Source organism: Acinonyx jubatus, chromosome E1 (genome assembly GCF_027475565.1).
Source record: "Acinonyx jubatus isolate Ajub_Pintada_27869175 chromosome E1, VMU_Ajub_asm_v1.0, whole genome shotgun sequence".
Lineage (NCBI taxonomy): Eukaryota > Metazoa > Chordata > Mammalia > Carnivora > Felidae > Acinonyx > Acinonyx jubatus.
The window spans coordinates 16,184,248-16,208,102 of NC_069397.1; the positions used below are offsets into that span (position 1 = coordinate 16,184,248).

At 40.2% G+C, this 23,855-nt stretch overlaps 2 protein-coding genes across 3 annotated transcripts in view; both read left to right on the forward strand.

The window, feature by feature from the left end:
• Positions 1 to 18,018, forward strand: part of BLMH (bleomycin hydrolase) — a 45,679-nt gene extending 27,661 nt beyond the window's left edge. The window contains exons 11-12 of the mRNA XM_027034603.2: positions 2,262 to 2,331; positions 17,066 to 18,018. Of these exons, the coding sequence (XP_026890404.1) occupies positions 2,262 to 2,331; positions 17,066 to 17,217 (222 nt within the window). The 3' untranslated portion in view covers positions 17,218 to 18,018. The remainder of the gene's footprint in view (positions 1 to 2,261; positions 2,332 to 17,065) is intronic.
• Positions 18,019 to 18,159: 141 nt separating this feature from the next.
• SLC6A4 (solute carrier family 6 member 4) overlaps positions 18,160 to 23,855 on the forward strand; it is a 48,787-nt gene continuing 43,091 nt past the window's right edge. The window contains exons 1-2 of one of the 2 annotated variants that reach the window (XM_015065102.3): positions 18,160 to 19,241; positions 22,260 to 22,366. The gene's annotated coding sequence lies outside the window, so the exon portion shown is untranslated. Of the gene's footprint in view, positions 22,367 to 23,855 lie in introns of both variants that reach the window. The other variant, XM_053211635.1, reaches the window with a different exon arrangement.

Sequence of the window (23,855 nt, forward strand, 5' to 3'; positions counted from 1 at the left end):
TTTGAGGATTTTGTGCCCATTACTGGATTTATGCACAGCTATTCAGGAAAATGTAAATATAAAGTATTTAGAATTTCCTATGAAATACTGTGAAAAGTAGTGTCACTATTTCTAGGACACAGTGTTGGAAACAGTAACTGAAATTTTATCTTTCACAAATAAGCTCACCCATTTCTAGGCTGTAAAGTGTGTATTTTACCCCTGTGCTAGTGATCAAAGGAAAAAAAGGCTTCAAACTACTTTAATTCTTTACCATCATAGCAGAAATGTTCTTTTTGTAGCCAAATCACTGGAAAGTCACAGAATAACTACCTTGACATTAGAAGCAAAACATTAGAAGGAACTTTTCATAAAATACTATAAAAAATAGAATGAAATACAAAATTAAATAAAATACTTAGAGTAAAATATTGAGTTGTTCATATTTGTATGTTTGGACTGCTATATTGTAAAATTTAGTGGATTTATAACTAAAGGTGGATTTAGTGAAGCTCCTTAAATTAAATTTTTAAATTTTTTAGAGGATTATTAAAGGACAAAAATAAATGAAAAAGCCTGTAATTTCCAGGAGAGGTTCAGCTTTTTATCATTTTCCATCTGTGTGATATTCCAATGTTTTTCAGAACTAAGAATCATACATACTTACTCAGAAATAAAAATCATACATACTATGTCATTTTCTGTGGAACTTCCATTCTTTGATTGGTATGGTTTATTAAGATGTCATTTTTTCCTCAGGGAAATGGAGCCACTTTATGTGCTAATAGTATAAAGCAAAATTTATATTATCATAACTGGAATTTTATATTGAGATTTCTCTCTTCCCTCCAATTTGGGGTTTGACTGCCAAAACTAGTTTGCACTGCATTTGAACGGTTATACAAAAATAAGCGCTGGTAGCTACACTCTGGGATATTCTTTCTTGTTGCTGATTTCTTGGAATCCCTATGAGGGAGGTCCAGGTATTATTCTATATTTGTAGATGGCATACAGAACAGCTGTATGTAGGCCATGCAGGAATTCATTGGCAGAGGAAAGGAGAGGAAACATTTGCAGACTCATTGTAATAAATGACCCTAGGTAATACAGATTCTAACAGATCTAATACAGATATTTAAAAGGAAAATAAATATATTCTACAGTGAGGGGGGTAGAAAACCAGAACACACATCTAATAGGCGAGCCCCAGAATGTAGAGTTTAATTATGTGGTTTTGAAGGTACCTAGGGCTGCGATGCAGGGGTAGTACAGATAAGGGTGTTTGAAACTTGTTGATTTGATTTTTGGCTATTTCTGAGACTGAAAATTACTGAGATCTAAGAAAACTGCCAAGAGTAGAGTCAAATCCCATGTAGCTGAGACTCATGCAGTTATATGCAAGTGGGAGTTGACAGATGAAATCATTAGGAGATAATGCAGTAGCCAGCTCTTCTTCTCATGCTACAAAGATTTAAGTTGTTTTGACATCAGCAAATGCCCTGGGTAAACATAAAAGAATAAAGTCTTTTCCCAAATGGAGCCTTCCTCTTGTCCCTTTCTGTGTCACTATAGTAAAGGTTATAAATGAAGGTTATCATGGTAAGTGTCATTGTTCCTTTAAGAAGATTATAATTGAGTTTATTTTATTAATGAAGATAGAGGAGGGAGAACGGTAGAACCATCTGGATTTTGTTTTATGAAAATAGTCCTTTTGCTTTGCCATTCAATCTGTATTGTATTAAATTCAGTACTTGTGTAACTGAATCAATAAAAGTGCACGTTTGGAGAGTATCATTACTTGGTTCCCCTAAGGAGAAAATTAGGCTGTATGATGAAAATATATTTGTTTTCTTTTTAAAACTCTGACTAGGTCTTAGAATCATTTCTATAATCAATATAGTGGGAAGCCTTTACAAAGAATGCTAATTGATTAAAAGCAAGGGTCCCCGTCTTCAGATGGTATTCACCACTTTTAGTAATTTAATATTTTGTATTTTCAGCCAAGGAGCATTTTATTATGCTTATTTTTAGTATAGACTACAGTGTAATGGAGAAAATAGTATTTATTAGATTTATTGCATTTTTACCTCGAGAGTTAAACCCCATTTCTATTAGAGTATCCCTTTAGTTATAGTAGAGAATATTTGGCCCTGGTCATGTAGATCATGGCTGTATAGAGAAGGCTGTTTCTTCTAAGTGGCTGAAGAAGAGCTAAAATTACGTGACACCTCAGCAGGAGGGATCTAGTTTCCGACCATACACTGTTATCCACTTTTTTGCAGGATGATCAGGATGGTACATTTGTGAAATGGAGAGTGGAGAATTCATGGGGTGAAGATCATGGCCACAAAGGTGAGCTTAATCGGATAATACTAACTCGGGGTTGACTGGAGTCGGTGCTACTCTGCCTCCTAAGACATATAAGTAAAAAGCTGCACTAGTGTGGAGTATTTTTCAGTAATTAGTCTATTAGCTAGATTATTCTATGGAAAATCTAAGGATCTGGTGTGCCCCCACGATCCCTGTGACCAGCATGGTGTGTCAGAACCCACAGTTTATCTCTGACACCAATATGTGCTAGCATTCATTCTAAACCATGCTGACCCTTCTAGATCTTGTACCAGAATCACTTGACCAATGACCAAATGCTATTTGGTGTATTTTCACCTACTGCGCTCTCTAGAAAGTTAAAGCCTTCTGAGTGGTAGAATAGGATTGGCAAGAAACTTTAGGCATTTATTGGAGAGTCCTTAGAAGTCCAAAGAGCAGAGGAGCGCTCTGGTTACCATTTAGAACTGCTCTATTCTGACAAATCAAAACCCAGGCAGAAGTCATAAGGACATTATAGTAATTAGGCTAAAAGCTAACAGGTAATAGGTAATATGAGTTGGAGAAAAATAAATAGATATATAAGCAATGTGAAGAAAATAAAAATTTCTAATAGTGATATCAGCCAGAGATCACCATTGACTAACAGTTTAGGGTATATCCTTGCAAATTTTGAGACCATATATTTCAAGACAGTTTTTCATAGTAGATCAAAGCCTTCTAAGGTGTTTTTATGCTTTAATTTTTAGGGTTTCAAACCCAAAGTGGCAACCACCATAGAGTATTGTACGTGTGTGCTGGTGGCATTTTGTAGCCACTCTTTCCCACAGCCCATATTCTTTTTTAAAAAAAAATTTTTTTTTTAATGTTTATTTATTTTTGAGACAGAGAGAGACAGAGCATGAACAGGAGAGGGTCAGAGAGAGAGGGAGACACAGAATCAGAAGCAGGCTCCAGGCTCTGAGCCATCAGCCCAGAGCCCGACATGGGGCTCGAACTCATGGACCGCAAGATCGTGACCTGGGCTGAAGTCGGACGTCTAACCGAGTGAGCCACCCAGGCGCCCTCCACAGCCCATATTCTTAACATTAGTCAGTGGATTCTGGTTAGGAAAAATACCATAACCACAGCTTACTAGACCAGTTAGGAGACTGAGAAGAAGTAGGTAGGAAATCCAGTAGATACCCAAACACTTAGAATCAAACTTCAGCATACATCCCACCAATCAGGAATCAGCCAGAAACATCCTTATTGAAAAAGAAAATAGAGATCTCAGCAGCTCTTTGCCTGTTGCTTCCCTGTATGTTTAGATAGTGATTTCCCAGCCATGTTTTTCAGAGCCGTAGGATTTCCAAGGGTCAAAGATGGAGAAGAAAGGGTGTGGAGGCTTGGAAGTGAGCAGATGGGGCGTCAGTCATTTATATTTGCAAACTACTGTCTTAGAAGAGTCTGTTAACCTGAGTTTTAAACTTGAGTGTGCTGTGATTCAGCAGCATGGGCCCATACATGACAGCCAAAACCTGGAAGCCATTTAATTTGTCATTCCAAGTCTTTTCATCTCCCCGTGATAGGATCATTGGTAGATTTTGACCAACCATCCCCAGGATCTGCCCTGAAACTCAGCAGCTCGGTGTTTATATGTAAACAAATACCAGGGCTGTTAGTGCAATTCATCATCAGATAGTTGCATATCTCCCTGCTGTTATTCTGTGATTGTGGGCACGTATTAATTAACTGGTGTGAATTAAAGTATAATATATTTCAATGCTTATTTTTGAGAGAGAGAGAGAGCATGCACATTAGAGGAGGGGCAGAGAGAGAGGGAGACAGAATCCCAAGCAGTCTCCATACCATCAGCATCAGCGCAGAGCCCAATGCGGATCTCAGACCCATGAACCGCAAGATCATGACCTGAGCCAAAATCAAAAATTAGACGCTTAACCGACTGAGCCACCTGGGTACCCCCCCAAGTGCAGCATATTTTAAAATTGGTGATTCCTTATATGATGAATTTTGTTTTAAGACAAATACACATAGGGATCAGGTGGAGAGGAGTAGAAACCTTAACAAACCTAGCAGAAAGTAACGGACACTCATAATTCAGTTACATCTGCAAATTGGTAGTAGTTAAGAAATGGATGCAGAGGAATAGCTTGTCTTAATTTGGAAGGATTTGATATTTGTAACATTTTACAACATAAGATACTGCTTCAGATGGACCTCTGTAGCTTCTGTTTCATTTTTGGTCTAATTTGGTCCCTTGTAATTGGGCTTGTGTCCATAATGGTTAGTGTCTAGGAAGTGGACTAGAGTTATGGTTTGTTTAGATGAGCCTGGACCTGTTGGCTTGCTTCTGTGATGTTTTTCCATCTGTCACAGTCACTCAATTTATAGATAGTAGTGTTTTTTGTTGGTCTCAGCCTGTCCATAGCCGGTGTCGTGGCTTGACCGCCCTTGTGGTTTTTACTATGATTACAGGATACCCTTAAGTGGTAACCATCAGGAAACTTTGAAAAAGTAAAAGTTTATTGCTTACAGAACCTGGAAATTACACAGCTCACGTGGGGCCAGACATTGAGGTCACAGGTAGACAGAGAGCATGCACATACCTGAGGTTCTGCTTTAAATAGAATTGAGGATGGGAAACTAGGGTTTTGCAGGCTCACTGTTTATTGGTGAATTTAAAACATAAGAGCAGGAACTTAAAGCGTGGGAAGAGAAGAAGCAAGTGGCCTGAATGGTCAGTTATTGAAATCAACTAGGATTTCTAAAACAAAGGAGCCTCAGTTGGGGGAGGTGGCCTGGCTCTTTCTCTAGTCATGTGGCTGACAATGTGTTTATTTGAGATAAACATCTTGGCAGTGGATGCCATTGCAATCAAAGCCTAAGTCAGGCACTTGCATTACAAAACAACAACAACAACAAAAAACCTCTCAGGGTTTACACTACCTGGTAGTATCCATTTAAGAGAGAATAAACACATAAAGTCAGACAAGTGCTCTTTTTGTGTAGTGTGAGTTATTGCCTTTATTACTTTGGACCTAAATACTCTTAAAGAGGATTCTGGGCCACTATTATTTTTTTCCCATTCAACTATACCTCTTTACTTACTCAATAAAAGTTTTATTTTTGCTAACTTACTCCATTATGTTGAGAGAACTGAGGTCTTGATCCTTGTGATCTGCCTGTAATCCTTGGTGAAATCTTCAGCTATCTAGTTAAGATTAAACTAACTTTTTTGTTGTTGTTCTTGAATAACTAAAATGCCTGAGATTATGCAGAGCAAAGCATTTCAGTGGAGAACTAAAAGCTAAGAAATTGAGGAGTGGGGAATAAGGAATAGTTCATTCAAAGCCAAAATAAATAAATTATTTTCATGTGTTTCTTAGTGATGTTCTTTTTTACTTGAAGGAAGGAAAGAAAACATAAATCTAACTTCATTAGCATACTTGGCCTGACCTTAGGAGAGTGTGTGTAGTATGTTGTTATGCTGGCAATATGTGTTTACCCCAGTGAGGCCCTCCTGTCTGGCATCCTGGTGGGCATTGGCTGGCATGTGCGAAACAGAAGCTCTATTTGTGCTCCCTCTGGAGACATGACAGCCTTAAACAGCAATGCTGGGATTTTGTTTCTGTAGATAACATTGTTAACAGTTTGTTACTATTCTCTTTGGGATTTCTGCCTGTTAAGATTGATGGTTTCTGAAAAAGCAGTGTTGATAATACAAGCCAGATGTAAACAGAGCAGAGATACTTAGGCATGCTGCCCTTGCCCTCTCCTCAGTCCTGGCTTTGGTCTTCCCCATCGGTCCTGTTTCCCCAAGTGAACAAAAGTACTTTCTGACCACAAGACATATAAAAAGAGAAATTCATTCTTGTCTTACTGGGCCCATTGGGTTACTTCATGTTGGTGAATTCCAGTATTCTTAGTCAGCTGGACTGAAAATTGGATGCATATCTAACATGTTGTATTACCAACAAGGCTTTCTTTTTGCACCCGCTTCTTAAAATACTTAGCTGTGTGTTTTGTACGTTTATGGATCGAATCAGAAAAGGGGGGGGGGGGCGTGCCTAGCTGGCTCAGTCGGTAGAGCATGTGACCCTTGATCTTAAGGTTGTGAGTTCAAGCCCCATGTTGAGTGTCGCGTTTACTTAAAAAAATTAAAATCTTAAAAAAAAAAAAGAAATGAATTTCACAACTGGATAAGGGAACAGACCTTGGGACTTGTTACACTGCCTACCATTTGGAGAAGTTGGTAGACTTATTAGAGTAAAATGGTTTGTAAAGTATTTAAGAATTTAAAATAGAGGAAATAACCTTTGGTGTTTCTCTTAGTCAGAAAATCACTTGAAAAGAGGACACTCTTCAAGCCAAAATAACCTGCAGGTCATCTAGATAATAAGTGATAGAACCAGAATTATACCCAGAAAGTCTGACACTAGAGCCAGTTTTCTTAACCACTGAACTCTACTTCCTCTCAGTTTCTCTGTTCTTGTAGCTTCTATTCCGTTCATGGAATAACAGAACAACAGAACAATTCATGATCTTTGGTGATCGGAAACTAGTGGTTGAGGGAACATAAAACTATAAAGGATTGGAGACATCGTGTAAATGGCTGATGCTGGGAAACCGGGCTCCTAGAGCACCATTTATGGCTGGGAATGTGAATAATAAGGGAGCGGCGTGGGGTATCTTGTGAAGTTTTATGTTCAAATTTAGCACGTTGTGAGTTGAGCAAGTAAAAAACTATGTAAATATCCCAAATTTCCCAGAATTATTTTGTCCATGCTGCTTTATAATGTGTTTGTTTGTTTGTTTTTCTTATTTTTTTATCATGGATAATTTTAAGCACATATAAACAGAATAGTACTAAGGAACTTCCACGTGCCCATCACCCAGCTTCAATAATTATTGGCATTCTGTCATGCATATAACAAGGTGTTTCTGATCATCAATAAATTGAATTCTTGGATGTTCCTCCTAATGAACCAGTCTTATAATGGAACTTTACTTCTCCAATGCGTTCACTTAGTCATGAGATGGTATTCTAGTTTTAAAATCTGATACAGCAGAGCTCTGAACATGGAGTTGTCATAACATAGTTCTTATTTAGTTTCTCAATATACTGAATAACACAGTCTTTAAGTGAGGGTAGGGAGAATATTATTTTCATCCTGCAGTGGTCACTGAAAGAAAATATTTCTTTTAAAAATTTTGTCTCTCCTCGGGCACCTGGGTGGCTCAGTCGGTTAAGCGTCTGACTTTGGCTCAGGTCATAATCTCAGTTTGTGGGTTTGAGCCCCTCATTGGGCTCTGTGCTGACAGCTCGGAGCCTGGAGCCTGCTTTGGATTCTGGTTCTCCCCCTCTCTCTGCCCCTCCCATGGTCATGCTCTGTCTCTCTCTGTCTCTCAATAATAAATAAACGTTAAAAAAAATTTTTTTTTTAATTTTGTCTCTCCTAGTTTTCATTTTGAACCAAGATTAGTTTTTCATTTTTCAAATTCCTGTTGTGCCTTTCAGATACATGAACATTTGAATTTGTTTTTAACCTATATTCTTCATCTTTTCTTACAAGTAGCCTCTCTGTTCTGATTTCATTTTAATGGAATTTTCAGACTTTCTCCTAAAAGAGAGTCTCTTGGTGATTTCAATTAAAGAGACTTCGGCATATTAGAGATTACTCTAGAAAGAAATTTATGTGGCTGATTCAGATTATATCTGGACTTCTCCTACTTCCGGAAAACCAGCCTCACCAGCCAAACTATCCCATATGATTTTGGAGACAGTATGTCCAAAGCTAGGCAAAGAAAAGTCCTCATATCCTTCATCTAATATCATATTGTGGAACCAGGAGAGACAGTGACTACTTTCTTGATTGTAGATCCTGGAAAGTAATTTAAGTCCTTACGGTTTCACATTCCTCTATCAGTAACATGTAATTTCTGTTTCCTTATGATGTCCTACAGTTTGTATATACCCATCAAATGAAATAATGTATGAAAGCATTTTTCAAACTGTATGCTATTACATAACTCTGAAGAGTTTAATGGGTATTCTGTATTTCTGTCAGAGGTACTCAGTATATATAGCTCATAGCATCTTGCTTCATAAGAATTCAAAATTTGCTGATGCGTTTGTATTTGTTTTTCCTCCTGGTATCAAGGTAGAGTAACTCAGGATAGGAGTATGGGTGATTATGCCCATGTTTTATGTGAAAAAACTGAAACTTGTTGAGAGGTTTTGATTTACTTGGATTGCGCTGTGTCGGAGATAGAATTCGGACTCAGATGTCTTAGTTTGACAGAAGCAGCTTCCCTAAAAATGTTTATTACCTATAAAAGGTAACCTGTTATTTGCAGACCTATTTGAAATTCAGTTTTGTATTTCTGGCACAAGTAATGTAAATTATAGATAATATTGAGCTGAATATACTGAAACGAGAAAATTATATGAACTAAAAACAGAGGCTTCTGACTTTCTGGAAGGGGGCAAGATACAAATTTGTTATTGCCCTGCAGGGTTTTCATGTCTCTTCTAGCCTGGGAAAAGTGCTGCCGTTACCAAGTATCAGAGTTCTTTCAAAGGGACTTCTCATCCTCTATCTTTATTAACCAAAGAGGCTGCATGACTTGGGCTAAAAAATAGTACATGTGAGTGAGTGAAACAAAGGAAGCTTGTGATCTCGGATCGACCGCTGCTTCCTTATCAAAGTGTATGACTAAGAAGGGCTACCGTTTGTGAGAGGGGACAAACTATGGGACAGTGGCTCCTCTTGACCTGTAACCAGGCGTAAGTTTCAGGGACAAATATCCTCATATTCATCGTAGAGTTTTGTGCCATGTGTTTGCTTTCTACTGTTTTCACCCGATCGTCTCCAAGGTGTATTTGCATTAGTTTCAGAAGGATAAAGGTGAAGCACAGAAGCCAGCGCCAGACCGCCCAGGTCCTGGCAGTCCCACCTATTGGCGGTATAACCTTGGTCATGGTATTTATCCTACCTAAGCCTTATGCTTCTCATCTATAAAGTGGGGATAATAACCATACCTACCTCGGGTTGTCGCGACAACTGTACCAGGCATAGAAGAAGTGTTCGGAATATTAGCTGTCATTGTGACTGTCGCTAGTATTACCTATGGACAAATGAAGGCAGAACAAGAAGAAGGCCCCTTAAACTTTCTCTTCTAGAGGAGAGCTGTTTAACCTGCCCTCGCTTCCAGTTTCAGACCTCTTACGAATTCAGGACTGTAGTGCAACCATCATGCTACATCACCAGTTTACCGGATGAGTAACTCATCTTGTGGGCTTAGTTTCGTGAGAGAAAGCAGTGGAGGTGAATAAACCTAGTGCTGTGGAAAAACCATTAGCAGGAGCATCACCTCACATTTATTGATGGGATGCAGGGAACCGTGCGCAGACCACGGTGGAGTGAATGTCTGGCCCACCAAGGAATTTATACTTCTTCATCAGGGATGCAGGAAGGGGATTTGAAGAGGGCCATGATGTGACAGAAGCGGCACTCATGGTGTGCTCCTCAGACTGTAAGATATAGGATAAGTAGACCCAGAAAAGGAAAAGGAGATGATTTCTCCAAGAGGGGCAGATGACGGAGAAATGGGAACTGGGGAGGGCCCCCACAAAGGGGAGACAGGAGGAAGACACTGAAGCTGAGGTGGGTGAGGGGTTAGCAAGGAGTCAAGGGACTAGATGGCATCCGGGAGAACGTGGTGGTAAATCGTGCTGCGGCAGAGCAGTCAGAAGATGCGTCCAGGGAAAAGGCGTTTAGGCAGGTTTTGGAAACTGTACGAAGGATGGGGATGCTGTTCTGCCACATCAGCAGCAGGACTAATCCCTTCAAATGCTAGGTGCAGTGAGAGGGCAGGATTGAAGCTGGGACGATTGAGGTTGTAAATCTTGCCGCACATGTAGTTTTTAATTATAGGAATGAAGTGCAGCATACTATAGGGGTAAACTGTAAGGTAGCGGGTGAGTGGAGTCTGAAGAAAGGTGTTAGGGTTGCGACTTTTTTTGGAAAGGAAGTGGGAGGCCAGCCAGAGAAAGGGTAGCTGAGGAGGGGTCTTGGCATGTGGAGCGTGCTTCAGCACATCTGAGGAATGAGGCCAAGAAATAGTGTGAGCTTTCGAGATTGAAAAGCAAGCTTTGCCTGAAACAGGAGTCATGATAGTTTTGGGGTCAGAGAGAAGTCGTTGAGTTTCAGTGAGAAAATAGACCCTTGGATGACACCTAAATCTGTACTTGCCTCTCCTGTCCATCGTTCAAGATCTGGCAGAATTGTGTGTGCTCTCAGGCTCGCCTGGGTCGTGCTCACGGGTCCAGGAAAAAGAGAAATCAGACTGGTTGGTACGTTGCCATTTCTCCTCAGCCCTGAGGTAGACAGGCTTCTTCTGGACTCCTTAGCAGAGGACACTTCTTCAGTAGCCTGTGCTTCTGCTATAACTAAATTTGGTTGTGATTTGATGGTTTAAAGAAACACAGCCCACAAGCCAAAACAGCTCTCTTTCCCTACCATATTTTTCACTCTGTAAGTTCTCTAGCTTTTGTTTCTAGAAAGGGGAAAAAAAAAAAAAAAGCCACAGGTAATACCAAGCTATAAGAGTATCCTTTCTCTTATCAGTGAAAGGTTCAGGAAATTGAATAGCCAAACTCACCGTATAACCAAACTTTTGTGTTAACTCTGGAGCGAAAAGAAGCCTCTTCTCATATCAGTGTCCAGTGTTTGTCTCATAAATGGCACTTGCGGTTCCCTTTCTTTCTCTCTCTCTCTCTCTCTTTTGTTTTTGAAACATCCACCCCAACCCGTTCTCTGTCTTCTCAATGCATGCCCTTGGAACACGTGGCATCTCTGATTTAAAGATACAAAATACCTTATAAGCAAACCTCACAAAAACTGGGCACATGACTGCTGATGTGGAATGTGTGAGCAGGTGAAGTTCAGTTGCCTGAACTAGATTACGTGCTGTTATTTATTGCCTAAGCCATAACTACCTAGCCTCTGAGCACTCTCTAGAAGGAAGCTGAACCTCATGGAAAAGACTCTGAATTTGAAGACGGAGGTTTGAATGCGGGCTTTACTTACTGGCTACACGACTTGAGACAATTCATACCAACCCTTCCTGCCTTGTAGCATTGTTGTAGGATTAAAATCAAAACAAGGGCAGTGGATGTGAAACTGCATTGTGAAGTGAAGCTTCCTACAGATTTATGCATATGCCTTTGTTTTGTTTTGTTTTGCTTTTGAAAGTGTAATTCTTTTGGCAAATGATAAAATCACATTGTTCCAAAATCAAATTACCAGAAAGCATATAAAGAGAAGGCTTTTTTTCCATTTCTGTCCCTCTCCACTCCCTTCCCCTTCCCTTCTTTCAGGTTACCATTTCTGTTAGTTTCGTTGTATGTTTGCAGTGTGGTTTAGTGCGGCAGAGGTAACACGCCGTATTACCCTGCTCTGCCTCTTGCTCTCACTCCTCTAAACAGCGTGTCTTGGAGGCATTTCGTATCAGTATGTTTCCATATCGAGACAGCTTCATTATTTTCCATTGTCTGAATGTACCATAGTTTATTCAATCAGTTCCCTTACTAATGGAACTTGGGGTACTTCCAGTTTTTTTGCTATTACAAACAGTATTGCAGTGAGTTAGTATATGCACAATGCTTAGAGCAGTGCTTGGCATATAGTAAGTGCTAAAAAAGTATTAGTTATTGTGCATAAATACATACTATGTTCATGCAAGTATTGTGTGTCTGTGGGATAAAGTCCCAGAAATGGCATTAGTGAAGGCGGTGAATGCATTTGAAGTTTGTCTAGATATTGCCAAATTCCATTTCAAGGGATTGTGTCATTTTGCACATTTGCAACACACTCAATAGAAATGTAAGGTATTACAACGGCTTTATACGGTGGGTACCCAACAAAAGTGGTTGACAGATTATCACCTTTTAATTATCTGTTGAAATTGTATATGTTCCTAATTGGAGACTAGACTGTGCCAAGGCCTTAGTGAGTGGTGGGTTTTCATTTAGACTATGCTTACAATGTTTTCTTACCATTCATCGTTCTTTTTTTCTCTTATTTTTTATTGTAATAGTAGAGAAATGTTTATTAAGCATAGCACCAAAGTTAGAAATCATAAAGGAAAAGATTAATAAATTTGATTTCATGAAAATAAAACGTTTTAGTTGACTAGAAAGCATCCTAGACTAAATTAGAGTGAAAATTATATGATAGGAAAAAATGTATGCCACCATTATAATATATAAATATATAGTGTGTTATTACTGATCACTACGAAAAAGGCAAACACACCAGGTGAAATAGGCAGAGATGCCAGACAGGCACTTTACAAAAGAAAACTGTAAATAGCAAGCAAACACACATAAGAAAATTAAATAATTAAGGATGTGTACAAAGATTTAGTTGCAAAAATATTTATAGCAATGTTGTTTCTAAGCATGAAAACACAATCCAGACTTCAACAGTAGGGGATTAATCATAAATTGGTTTACTCATACAAATTCAGCGCTTAAAAATTATGGTGTAGATAGATGTATTTTTTTTTAATCAGTATGGAAAGAGATGCATTGGAAAACAGCTTGTTTGGTACTTTGTAATAAAAGAGTGTGTATGATGTCTCATTTTATTAAATGTATAGAGTCTACCCGCAGTAACTATCAAAGGCTATATGTAAAACGTGGACAGGGCTTATCCCAAGGTGGTGGGATTGTAGGCTGTTTTTAAATTTATTCTCTTCTTCTCCTCATCCACCTCTTCCTCTTCCTCCTTGTGTTGTTCCTCCTCCTCCCATGCTTCCAAAATCTGTTCTAATATGCGTTAATTATTTGGGTAATCTTTAGTATTTGAAGTCAAAAACCAATATAAGAATTCAGAAATTTTGATAGGAAAATCACCTACCCTGTTGTATAAAATTATCATTTTGTTATTTTTTGTAAGTTTTTTTCACCTGTGTATCTGGATTTGTAACATGGTTGTAATTATATAGGGTATATCATTTTTAATATACTTTACTTTTATCACTTAAATATTTCCCATGTTGCTACATAGCCTTTGCAACTTCATTTTAAATGACTGGCTATGTTCCATGAAGCTGTTTCTCACTATTTATTAGGAAGTTGGAAATAGAACAATGCCAGTGAGGTTTTGCTTTCCTTTCTCGGAGGCTTTCCTCAACCTTGCATTATCACCATCAGGTGAAAGATTGGCAGTGATTTAATGAGGCCTTGACAGTCCAGCCTCCTTAGGTCCATGCTGCCAGACACATCCATCAGAGCAGAACAGAAACTTGATTTTGTCACATTCTTTTCAAAAATAGCCCTAAAAAACCCACCCCATGTTAGCCACAAATCATTTGTTAGTGAGGTGAAGTACCTCGTAGACCAAAGACAGCGCAAGATAGAAAATTGACCTAATCATGAATGATGGTGTATTTATCCCCTGAATCAAGTCTGAGAGGTTAAATGTTAGATTTCTGGTAGAATTTCAGAAAACTGTTTTCTCAGGTAAAGATCTTCTTTCCCTTAAACTAACCTATTCACACCTCTTCTGTTTCTGAGCGAATCTGGCCTAATCCATCTAGAGCTGTATCAACAACACCGTTTTTCTCTTTACAGACCAACGCTACCCTTTTTCTTAATAAATACAGAAACATTGCCAGTTTTTTTGAGGGACTAACTTATTTTATTTCTTTCTCACTGCATATAAACAACCACTTTAAAGTTTAAGCAAAATTTAATTTCACCTTCGTTCCTAAAGCTGACTTTATCTATTTACCTGTTTCCCAAAATATAACCTTGGGATCCTTGTTGCAGATTTTTCTGTTCCGTTTTCCCTGGGGAACGCCTGTTCTGGTTGCCGAAGTGCTTAGGGGCTAGAAGCTGCAACTTTGTTCAAGTCAAAATGGCCACTTTAAACCTGCCTGAATGGGTACTTTGCTGCTTCCTTACACAGCCCTCACTTGGGTTTCAGACATACTGATCCTAATCTCAAACTCCCAAGACACACAGTATACAACAGTTAGAGCAGCCCCAAGTTCATTATCTACTCAGGGTGCAATTACTTGGAGGCCACCTAGACTGTGAGGTTTTTGTAGGCCCCCAGAGAATTCATATCCTGAAGAGAGAGACTAATCAGGCAGGTCCTAAAAGGGTGGATTGCAATTGATAGGAGTTTTAATTTGTGAGGACTTAATCTGATCTGCTTTTGGAACAAGATAGTGTAGATGTACTTATTGTCCATTTTCTCTGTGCATTCTTTGAAGACTCATTTGATTGTGTGATGATAGTATTGTCATAAGGACACAGAACTTTATTACATGAATCTGCCCCTGTCCTTCACCTGCCTCACTGTCCAGAGCTATGCTAGGGATTGATTTAGCCTGCATTCTGTGGGGGCGGGAGGATGACTGATGTCTCAAATGGTGTGGTATTCAGTAGTCTGGTCTCCATGTCCACTGAAAACTCCTTTTGGGGAGGGCAGATGATGAATTTCTCAGGAAGCAGTTACTTAGTATGCAGCAAGTACTGGCCCTTCAGCTGACCAAGTTGAGAGTTGATGTCAGTTGATAGAACTATCTATCCGTTGATAGAACTTACTGGCAGTGGTGCAGGTGACAGTAAGGGCCAGGTCCTTGACTGGCTGACGCAAGCAAAGCAGGGCCTTTGGAGAATATAATTAAGACAGAAACGAGAAACAGCACAGGCTACAGCATTTGTCTGTGTTCCCCTCTCCTGTCTCCCCTGCCGAGAAGAAGAGAGCTGGATCAGGAGGCTTGCATCCACGGACAAAGATGTGTTCCCTCACGTGACTTGGAAGGAGCCCTTGGGCACTTCTCTGGGGTGTTTTCTTATGAGAACAGATACCCTGTGCCACATCAGAGCAAGCTGTCTTTGGCTTCTGTCAGAGGTGAAGAGGAGAATTGGGCACAGGGTGACCTCACCAAAATAGTTGTGGTTTTATGTCAGATAATGTCCTCTGTTGCACCATTTAGCTTACCTTCATGTTGCATTTTAATTACTTAAATCAGTCTGGCATTTAGAGCAGCAGTTGTCAAAGTTGTCAACCTCCCTTTGAGGGAGGTTGCAGGGTCTTCCCTTCTCCAGCAGCCTATCTGTATAAGGCCAGATTTTACTTCCTCTACTTCAGCCAGAACAACAGATTGCAGACAGAAGCAGATACAAGAATTCGTCTGTCTTCCATGAAGCCAGACATTAAATGGTAAAACAAAACCACTTTTCTAACTGAAGTTTAGTTTGTTTTGGAGGATATAATTATGTTTTCCTAAAAATATGTTATTTACATTCATGTTTTTTGATTCTTATGAATTAGTATTTTTAACTTAAGGTTTTAATTTCAAATACGGTAGGTATCGGTAGGTATTACCCACATAAACAACTTTTCACGGTCCTCAGTAATTTTAAGAGAATACATACAGTTTGTGTCCAGGGCTGAGAAGTTTGATAACTGCCACACCAGAGGACCGCCTTGAGAGAAATACCTACATCTGCTTTACTTCTCTTGGTTCTTTGTAGTGAGAAGGGATACAGCATATAGATTTGCACAGACACTTTGAGAGAAAAATGGCTCAAGTGTCTGGTGTAGAACGGGTGCCGTGGGAAGATGGGCGATGGTGACGTTAGTGATGATGACGAAGATGATCGCTAGTCCCTGTGAGTCCTTGCATGGGAGGAGCAGGACCCCTGTGTATATTCACAGTTCTGCGCTCTCTGCTCTCTCCTTGGCCGATTCTTGTTTCAAATACACACACTGTAGTCTCTCGCTTTAATTTTGCTCTTTATATTATCAGTGACTCAAGTGAAGCAGTTTTCCTGCTGTTTAAGTGTGTTGGAATACGTTCCTGAAGGGGAATTTGTTTCATTCTAGTGGAGCCCAAGATATGGGTTAATCTTCCCAATGGGAAAGGGCAGATTTCTAAGATGGCTGGATAGCTGATGACGCCATGTTTTCTCTCAGCTGAGCTCCCGGCCTGGGTGCCGGTCTCCAGTCCGCCCACTGGAGGTCCAGAAACGCTTGGGCCTTCCTGAGGAAGAGAGGTCAGGATGCTGTCTCAGTCTTCCAGTTCTACCTGATCTCACATCAGATTTCCCACGAGGCCAGCAAAGACTGTTATCATTTGACCTATGCAGTATCATCTGCTAAAGGGGGCTCCTGGGAATGACGACATGGCCCCCTCGGGTCTCCTCTCAGCTCTCCAGCTTAGCGAGTTGTAGGAATTTACAGTAGCGAGAAAGGTAGGAGAACAGCCAGTGGTGGTGAGAAGGTAGGTAAGAATGGACCCTGTGTGCTTGCCCTTCTGACCCTAGATGGAGATTAATCCCCGTGGTGTGGCTGTATGAACAAGAAGCGTTTCCTCCTATCTTTCAGGGTCATGCTCTCTTTAGCCCTGACGGCCTGGGCAATGGAACAGCATGGGATCTGGTAACAGTCTTAGGTTTAAGGCCCAGGTCTGAACCTCACCTGTGTGACTGGGACATGTCACTTAGTTACTCTGAGCCCCAGTTTTCTAACTGATAAAACTATAGCCTTGCCTGGCTTGTCTGCTTCACAGAATAGTTAGTAAGACTTAGATTAAGTGAGGTTATAGATGAGAAAGCTGAAAAACATGTGCAAATACTAGTTTTGTAGCAAACTTCTTTATAGTGCCTGTGGGGTTTCTGCTCTTTTCCCCTTGCCCTCTGGATTCATGAGGCTTTTGTTCTTTTCTCCAGGTTACCTGTGCATGACAGATGAATGGTTCTCTGAATATGTCTACGAAGTGGTTGTGGACAGGAAGCATGTCCCTGAGGAGGTGCTAGCTGTGTTAGAGCAGGAACCCATTGTCCTGCCAGCGTGGGACCCCATGGGGGCTTTGGCGAAGTGATGCTGCCTGCAGCTCTTTCCTCCTCCCGTGGGACCTGAAGTGACTACAAAGGACAGACCCAGGGACTGAAGCCAAAGTTACACGGGTTCCCACAGGACACAGTCAGATACTTGGATTGCTCTTCCAGGAACCTCTTGGAGAAGTGTGCTTTATGATGAAACAAAATATTCTGAAAGGGAAAGATCAGGTCACACTATGTACTCTCTTCATCTCCAACAGCTCAGGATCTCTTAGCATTTTAATCAGATGTAATTGTGTGTCTTAAGTCTGTCAAAAAGGTTTGGTTTAGTGTCTGTTTTAATAAGACAGGAGAGGATGAGCAATTGTAGAATATGGAGAGAAAATGGACCTGATGCTCCGTGTTTCTAGAGTAGAGTTGGGGGAGGGTTGTCCTAAGATTTGAGCTTTCAAACTGCATGCTGCCTGACAGTATCACTGTCCCTCCTAGATGGCAGTCACTGAATTCAGGTTTTTTCAAGGTAATTTTATATGCCTCTAATAGCCCAGGAATGGGAGGTTGATCAGATCTGACATGATTCCTTCCTGTTGTTTGGAACTGTGGGGGGGGGCACAGCTCTACTCAAGTCAGGGTTAAGTAGAGGCTTAGAGAAAAAGAGGAGTGTGAAAACAGCCAAAACCATATCATGATCTGAATTCTAATCATTAAGGGGAGCTTGGCCAAATGGCTTACCTTCTGCCTCTGGAATTGGGAGTTGGGTGGGCAGGAAAAAGTGATACCATTCTTTCTGACAACTAGATGGTGCTGAGAAGCTTTTGAATAAAACACTTTGCTAAATGAGAGTAAGTGGCTTATTTGATCTAAGAGTTTCTTTAGCAACAAAGGAAAGCAGCCAGGTGACCCATGTTCTTCAAAATAGAAAACAGCAAGATAGTTCAGGGCTTCCCTGCTTCAGCTTCTGTATGGAATAGATGATCCTTCCCAGTCTACGCTGATCCTCACTGGCTTCTGCTAGGTCCAGCCTCGGAATTGGCTGAAGACTATGTATTTCACTGAGACTGGACATCCCTTTCACTGAAAGCAAAAAGTGTAGCATCCTAATCAACATTTCCATCAGTGCCTGAGCCCCCTGCCTTTCTGACTTCCTAAGAATCTTCTCGGTCCTAGCAGGGGATATTGTCTGTCACAGTACTTTCCAAGATAACATTAGATAAAGGCTCAAGTTTGAATCAAAGTGTTTATGATATTCTAGTATTCCTGTTCCAAGCAAGATAAATAAATCCATTTCTAGACACATCATGGCAAAACCCTAGAACAGATCTTAAAAGCATCCAGGAACACTGATTACCTCCCTCCAAAGAAAAGACAATTAGATTGACAACTAACTTCTCATCAGCAACTATATAAGCAAGAAGAAAGAGAAATATTTCTTCAAGGTGCTATGAGAAGTTAACTGTAAGCCTAGAATTCTATGCTCCATGAAACTGTCTTCCAAAGATGAAATAAAATACATTTTCAGTCAAAAACTTACCCAAGGAGAAGGAAAGTGTTCCAGTATGAAAGATCTGAAATATGATAAATATGTGCATCATCTAAACAAAAAGTACGTGTAGGTAAGTCTAATAGGGTTCAGAGAAAGACAAAACTAAAATACATGAAAGCAGATAATTGTAATTAGGGAGGTCATTGAACTAAACATATTCTTTATATCATTCAGGTAGAAAATAAATACATTGATTAACTTTAGACTTTGATATGTTAATAACCTATCCTAGATTTCTAGATTTGTATATCTATTTTTAGTTATATAAAACGTATAAAAATATCTGTATCTAGATGTATAAAATGTTTATCTAAATTTATATATCTTTTTAATGTTTATATTTATTTTTGAGACAGACAAAGCATGAGCGGGGGAGGGGCAGAGAGAGAGGGAGACACAGAATCCGAAACAGGCTCCAGGCTCCGAGCTGTCAGCATAGAGCCTGACGCGGGGCTCGAACTCATCAACCACAAGATCATGACCAGAGCCGAAGTCAGACGCTTAACCGACTGAGCCACCCAGGTGCCCCTCTAAATTTATATATCTTATATACCTATTTAATATATCTATATTTCTACATTACTACTAAAAAATAAGCAGGATATAGTTTCTAAGCAAGAATATAATCAATCCATAAAGAGACAACATGGTGAGAGAAAAAAAATGTAGGACCAAGAAAGTGTCCAAAATAAGATAGAGATAAATCTAAATGTGTCAATAATTATATATAAATGTGTTAAATGTCCCAGAAAAAAGACACTGTCAAACTGGAGTTTTAAAAAAATAATTCAGCCATAAGCTGATTATAAGAGACATCAGCAACCCTGGGATATAAGAAAGGATAGGAAAGATATATCAGGCAGATACTAACCAGAAGAAATCTGGTGTGGCTATACTAATAATTACCAAATTAGGGCTACTCTGAGTAACCAGACTGATTCCAGAGTATGTTATTCACAGCCTCCCTGGAGTTGTACAACACGATGGCCCTGGAAGTAGGCTTTAAAACAAAAAGCATTACTAGAGATAGAGTCACTACATAATTATATGTTTAGTTGATTCTCTGGAAAAATATGAAGATTCTAAATTATAAATTAGTATGTACCTAATAACATAACCTCAAAAAATATAAAGCAAAAACATAACTATATGGAAAAATAAGCCAGTATTATAATGGAAGATTTTAATTGTTGATAGGTCAAGTAACCAAAAACTCAAGTGAAAGGTTTAAGCATTTAGTAAGGTTGGTGTAATGGACATCCATTTAGAACACTGCACCGAATAACTGCCCATTCTTTTTGAGCACACATGGAACTTTTTCAAAAATTAACTATACGCTGGAAAGTAGAGTCAACCTCACCAAATTTCCAAGCAGTTAAGTTAGAAACTAAAGAGATAACTAGAAGGTTCCTATATGTTTAGAAATTAGCTCCTAGGTCCAAGAAGAAATCATAAAGGAAATTTAACCTAAACAATGATAAATACTGCATATCAAAATGACAGATACAGCTAAAACAGTACTTAAATTTTATAGTATTAAAATTTTATTAGAATGGAAGAAAGACTGAGAATTGAGCTAAGCATCTATGTCAAGAAATTAGAACTGCAAAATAAATCTAAAAATAGAAGGAAATAAAATGTATGTGCAGAAATTGGGGAACCTGGGTTGCTCAGTCGCTTGAGCGTCTGACTTCAGCTCAGGTCATCTCACGGTTTGTGGGTTTGAGCCCCACTTCGAGCTTGCTGCTGTCATTACAGAGCCCACTTCAGATCCTCTGTCCCCCCTCTCTCTATCCCTCCCCAACTTGTGCTGTCTCAAAAAGTAAACATTAAAAAAATGTGCAGAAATTAAAGATAGGATCAACAAAGCTGTAAGTTAAGTCTTAACACACACACACACACACAAAAATTAACAGATCTTGGCAAGACTAATTAAAACACATACACAAGAAATCAAAAGGAAGATACCATGATAGATACTGCAGATATTTAAAAATTAGAAGATACACTTAACTTTGTTAAATGTGACAGTAGAGGGATTTGTTTAGAAGACCTAAATCCACAACTTGGGAGCAATGGAAGAGGAGAAACAATAAGCTGGAAAGCCCACAGAGGCACTGAACAATTTAGCAGAGCTGAAAAAGTTGAATCCTGAGCCAATGGTGGAGACAGCCAGTGCTAAGCAAACCAATTTACATTGTGTAATTCCCCAATATGGTAGTTCCAGATGACCATTAAGGGAATTGGGAGTGAAAGAAGGGTTACTGAAGGTTGGGTGTGTCTGTTAGATCCCCTCCCTACTTTGGGCAGCTGGTGACTGTCCCTCCCTTGCTCTCTCAGCCCATTCAAGATTTATTCTCAAGAGAGAAAAACGGTTTATGCTCTGGAAGTCAGAAACATAACTGAGGATGAAAGTACCATAAGGGGGTTAAGTGAGTAGTTACATTCTGAATGTTCTCTGCCATCTTGGGCTCCTAGAAGTCTAGCACCCAGGAGATTGGAAATCTTCTCTGGGGAATCTTGATTAGCCCAAAAGGAAAGACGTAAAGAAGTATTTTATGACATAAAGCATCATTTTATGAGACTGGCATAACTCTGTCAAGGATAGTAAGAGAAAAAATTACATGTGAATCACACCCATAAGCATAGATGCGAAAGTCCTAAACAAATTATAAACCAAATCTGCAATATATGAAAGAATAATCTTCATAACAACATATTTAATAAAAGCGATTTCCCAAATAAAATCAGGATCAAGTGGGGTGAAACAAACAGCATTGCATATGTCTTCTCTGCTGGAGATAAAGGGAAATGAGCCAAAGGTTTAACCAGAGACCTGAATTGGAGGAACTTGCTAATGTTTGGGTGACCACTGAGCACAGAAATAGGAAGGTGTGACTGGGAACTCTTTAACTGATACTCTGACCTCTGGAAAGTCTTTGCCAGCCAGGATGACTCTGGAGACATGTAGAGTCATGCTGACCCTACACTTCCAAGAAGCCAAGACCTGATAATGAGACATGCCTTCAGGATGTGGTTGTGGACCCATCTGCTTGATCCAGCTTGTCCTTAAAGAGCAGCTTAATTTTAATTTGCTGCTGGCAGAGCCAGGGCCCTTGTGCTCTAATTCCTTCAGTCACATGGTGTGTGTGAGCATTGCTGCTGACTCCAGCCGTAGGCTTCGGTCAAGTGGGACTTCTTTAAGTAATTCCAGATGAGCATTCCCATGTTTAGGACAACTTGTCTGAACCATTGTTGCTGCTCTTGACGCTGACTCTTCCTCCCTGTGGCCTGTGATACAATTTGATTGAAACCTAGGAATAAACCAGCCAGAGTTGTTTTTGTTTCCCTTTTCAAACTCCTAGCCTTCTCCGCATTACCACAAAGGGAAAAGAAGAAAGGGAGGGAGCAAATGTTCAATTCCTACCAGCTGCAGTTATTTGGGAACAGGACTGTGGAGGTGGTGAGCCCATCTGTGCTCCTCTCTCTCAGTGCAGTTTGAATACTAATTGCTCTTTTTCACTTTGCTTACTCCTCTAGAACAACTCTAGTTCCAAGAAAAAAGAAAAAGAAAACCTCTAGTTCCATAACTCCTCTTGATGTGACGGAGCATTCTCTGGAACCATTTCTCAGGCTGCCCCATGACGGTATTTTTGTTTTTTCAAAGTTATTTTTGTTTGTTTGTTTGTTTGTTTGTTTGTTTTAAGAGAGAGAGAAACAATGTGAGCAGGGGCGGGGCAGAGAGAGAGAATCTCAAACACGTTCTGCACTGTCAACGCAGAGCCCAACACGGGGCTCAGTCTCACAAAGTGCAAGATCATGACCTGAACCGAAATCAAGAGTCAGATGCTTAACCAATTGAGCCACCCATGCCCCATTTTTATTTTATTTTTTAAAATCAGCTGCAGTTCAGCAGAACAGGGAGCTGAGGCAGGGTAGGCATATGGTGGGAACTATCAGCATGTGTTTGACTTACAGCTTAGCCTCCCTGCATCTCATCCGGCCGGGGACCATAAACGTTAACTCATCCAAACTTGTCCAAAACAGTTAAGAAATCCTTGGAGTTTTACTTGGAACATTCAGTGACAGGAGTCTTGTGGCCTATGCCTACCTCCGCAGTCTCAACTTCCTCCCTTTCCTTCTTGTTTGCTCTGCTCCTGCTAACTGCTCTCTTCTTCCTTTGTCCCTCCAACACACCAAGTTCACTCCTGCCTCTTTGCTGTTCCCTCTTCCTAAAGCTCTTCCCGCAGGTCTTTGCATGGCTGGCTTCTCATGACTCAGGTCATGGCTGAGCACCTCACCTAGGTAGCCAGCTTCCCCCCACCCCACCCCCTGACTGCCTCTACCTTTTCCACACCCATCCCTCTCTACTGTGACCGGGATCTATTTTCTTCACCGCACTTATCACTTTCTGAAATTATCCTATTTATTTACATGTATTTGTCTGTTTTCCCCAAAGTCAATACTCACTGTCAGCTCCCCAAGGGCAGGGGCTTTGTCTTGCTCACCGCAGTGTTCACAAGCCTGGCTCACGGTAAATACTGATTGGCTGGCTGATTGAAAGTGCCCTACATTCCGACAGCAATGCTCAATTAAAAGTTTATACATAGATCTGAAGTCTCCTTTCCTGTAACTTGCTCAATAGGGACGAGTAGCAGGAGAACAAAGCCTCTGTGACCCTCATTTTAGTGCTTAACAGAAAGGTCCAGACTTCATGAAGGTGACTTACTTAAGGGGAGTCGAAAAAAGAAGGAAAACCCACACAGTTTAGTTTGCTTTTCTCACTGCTTGTACCTTCCTCATTTCAAACCAGCCCAGCACAGCGGGATGTGCAGGGCTTTTGGACTCAGACAGGCAGGCTGGTTTTGCTGCTTGGAGTCTGCATAACCATGGACAAGTTACTGAGCCTCTTTGAGCCTCAGTATCCATAGCACTTTTATTGAAAAATCATTTTTAAGTGTATTAAATATGAAGGGCACCTGGGCAGCTCAGTCAGTTAAGTGTCCGACTCTTGGTTTCAACTCAGGTCATGATCTCACAGTTCGTGGGTTTGAGCCCTGCATAGGGCTCTGTGCTGACAGTGCAGAGGCTGCTTGGGATTCTCTCTCACCCTCTCTCTCTACCCCTCCCCCTCCT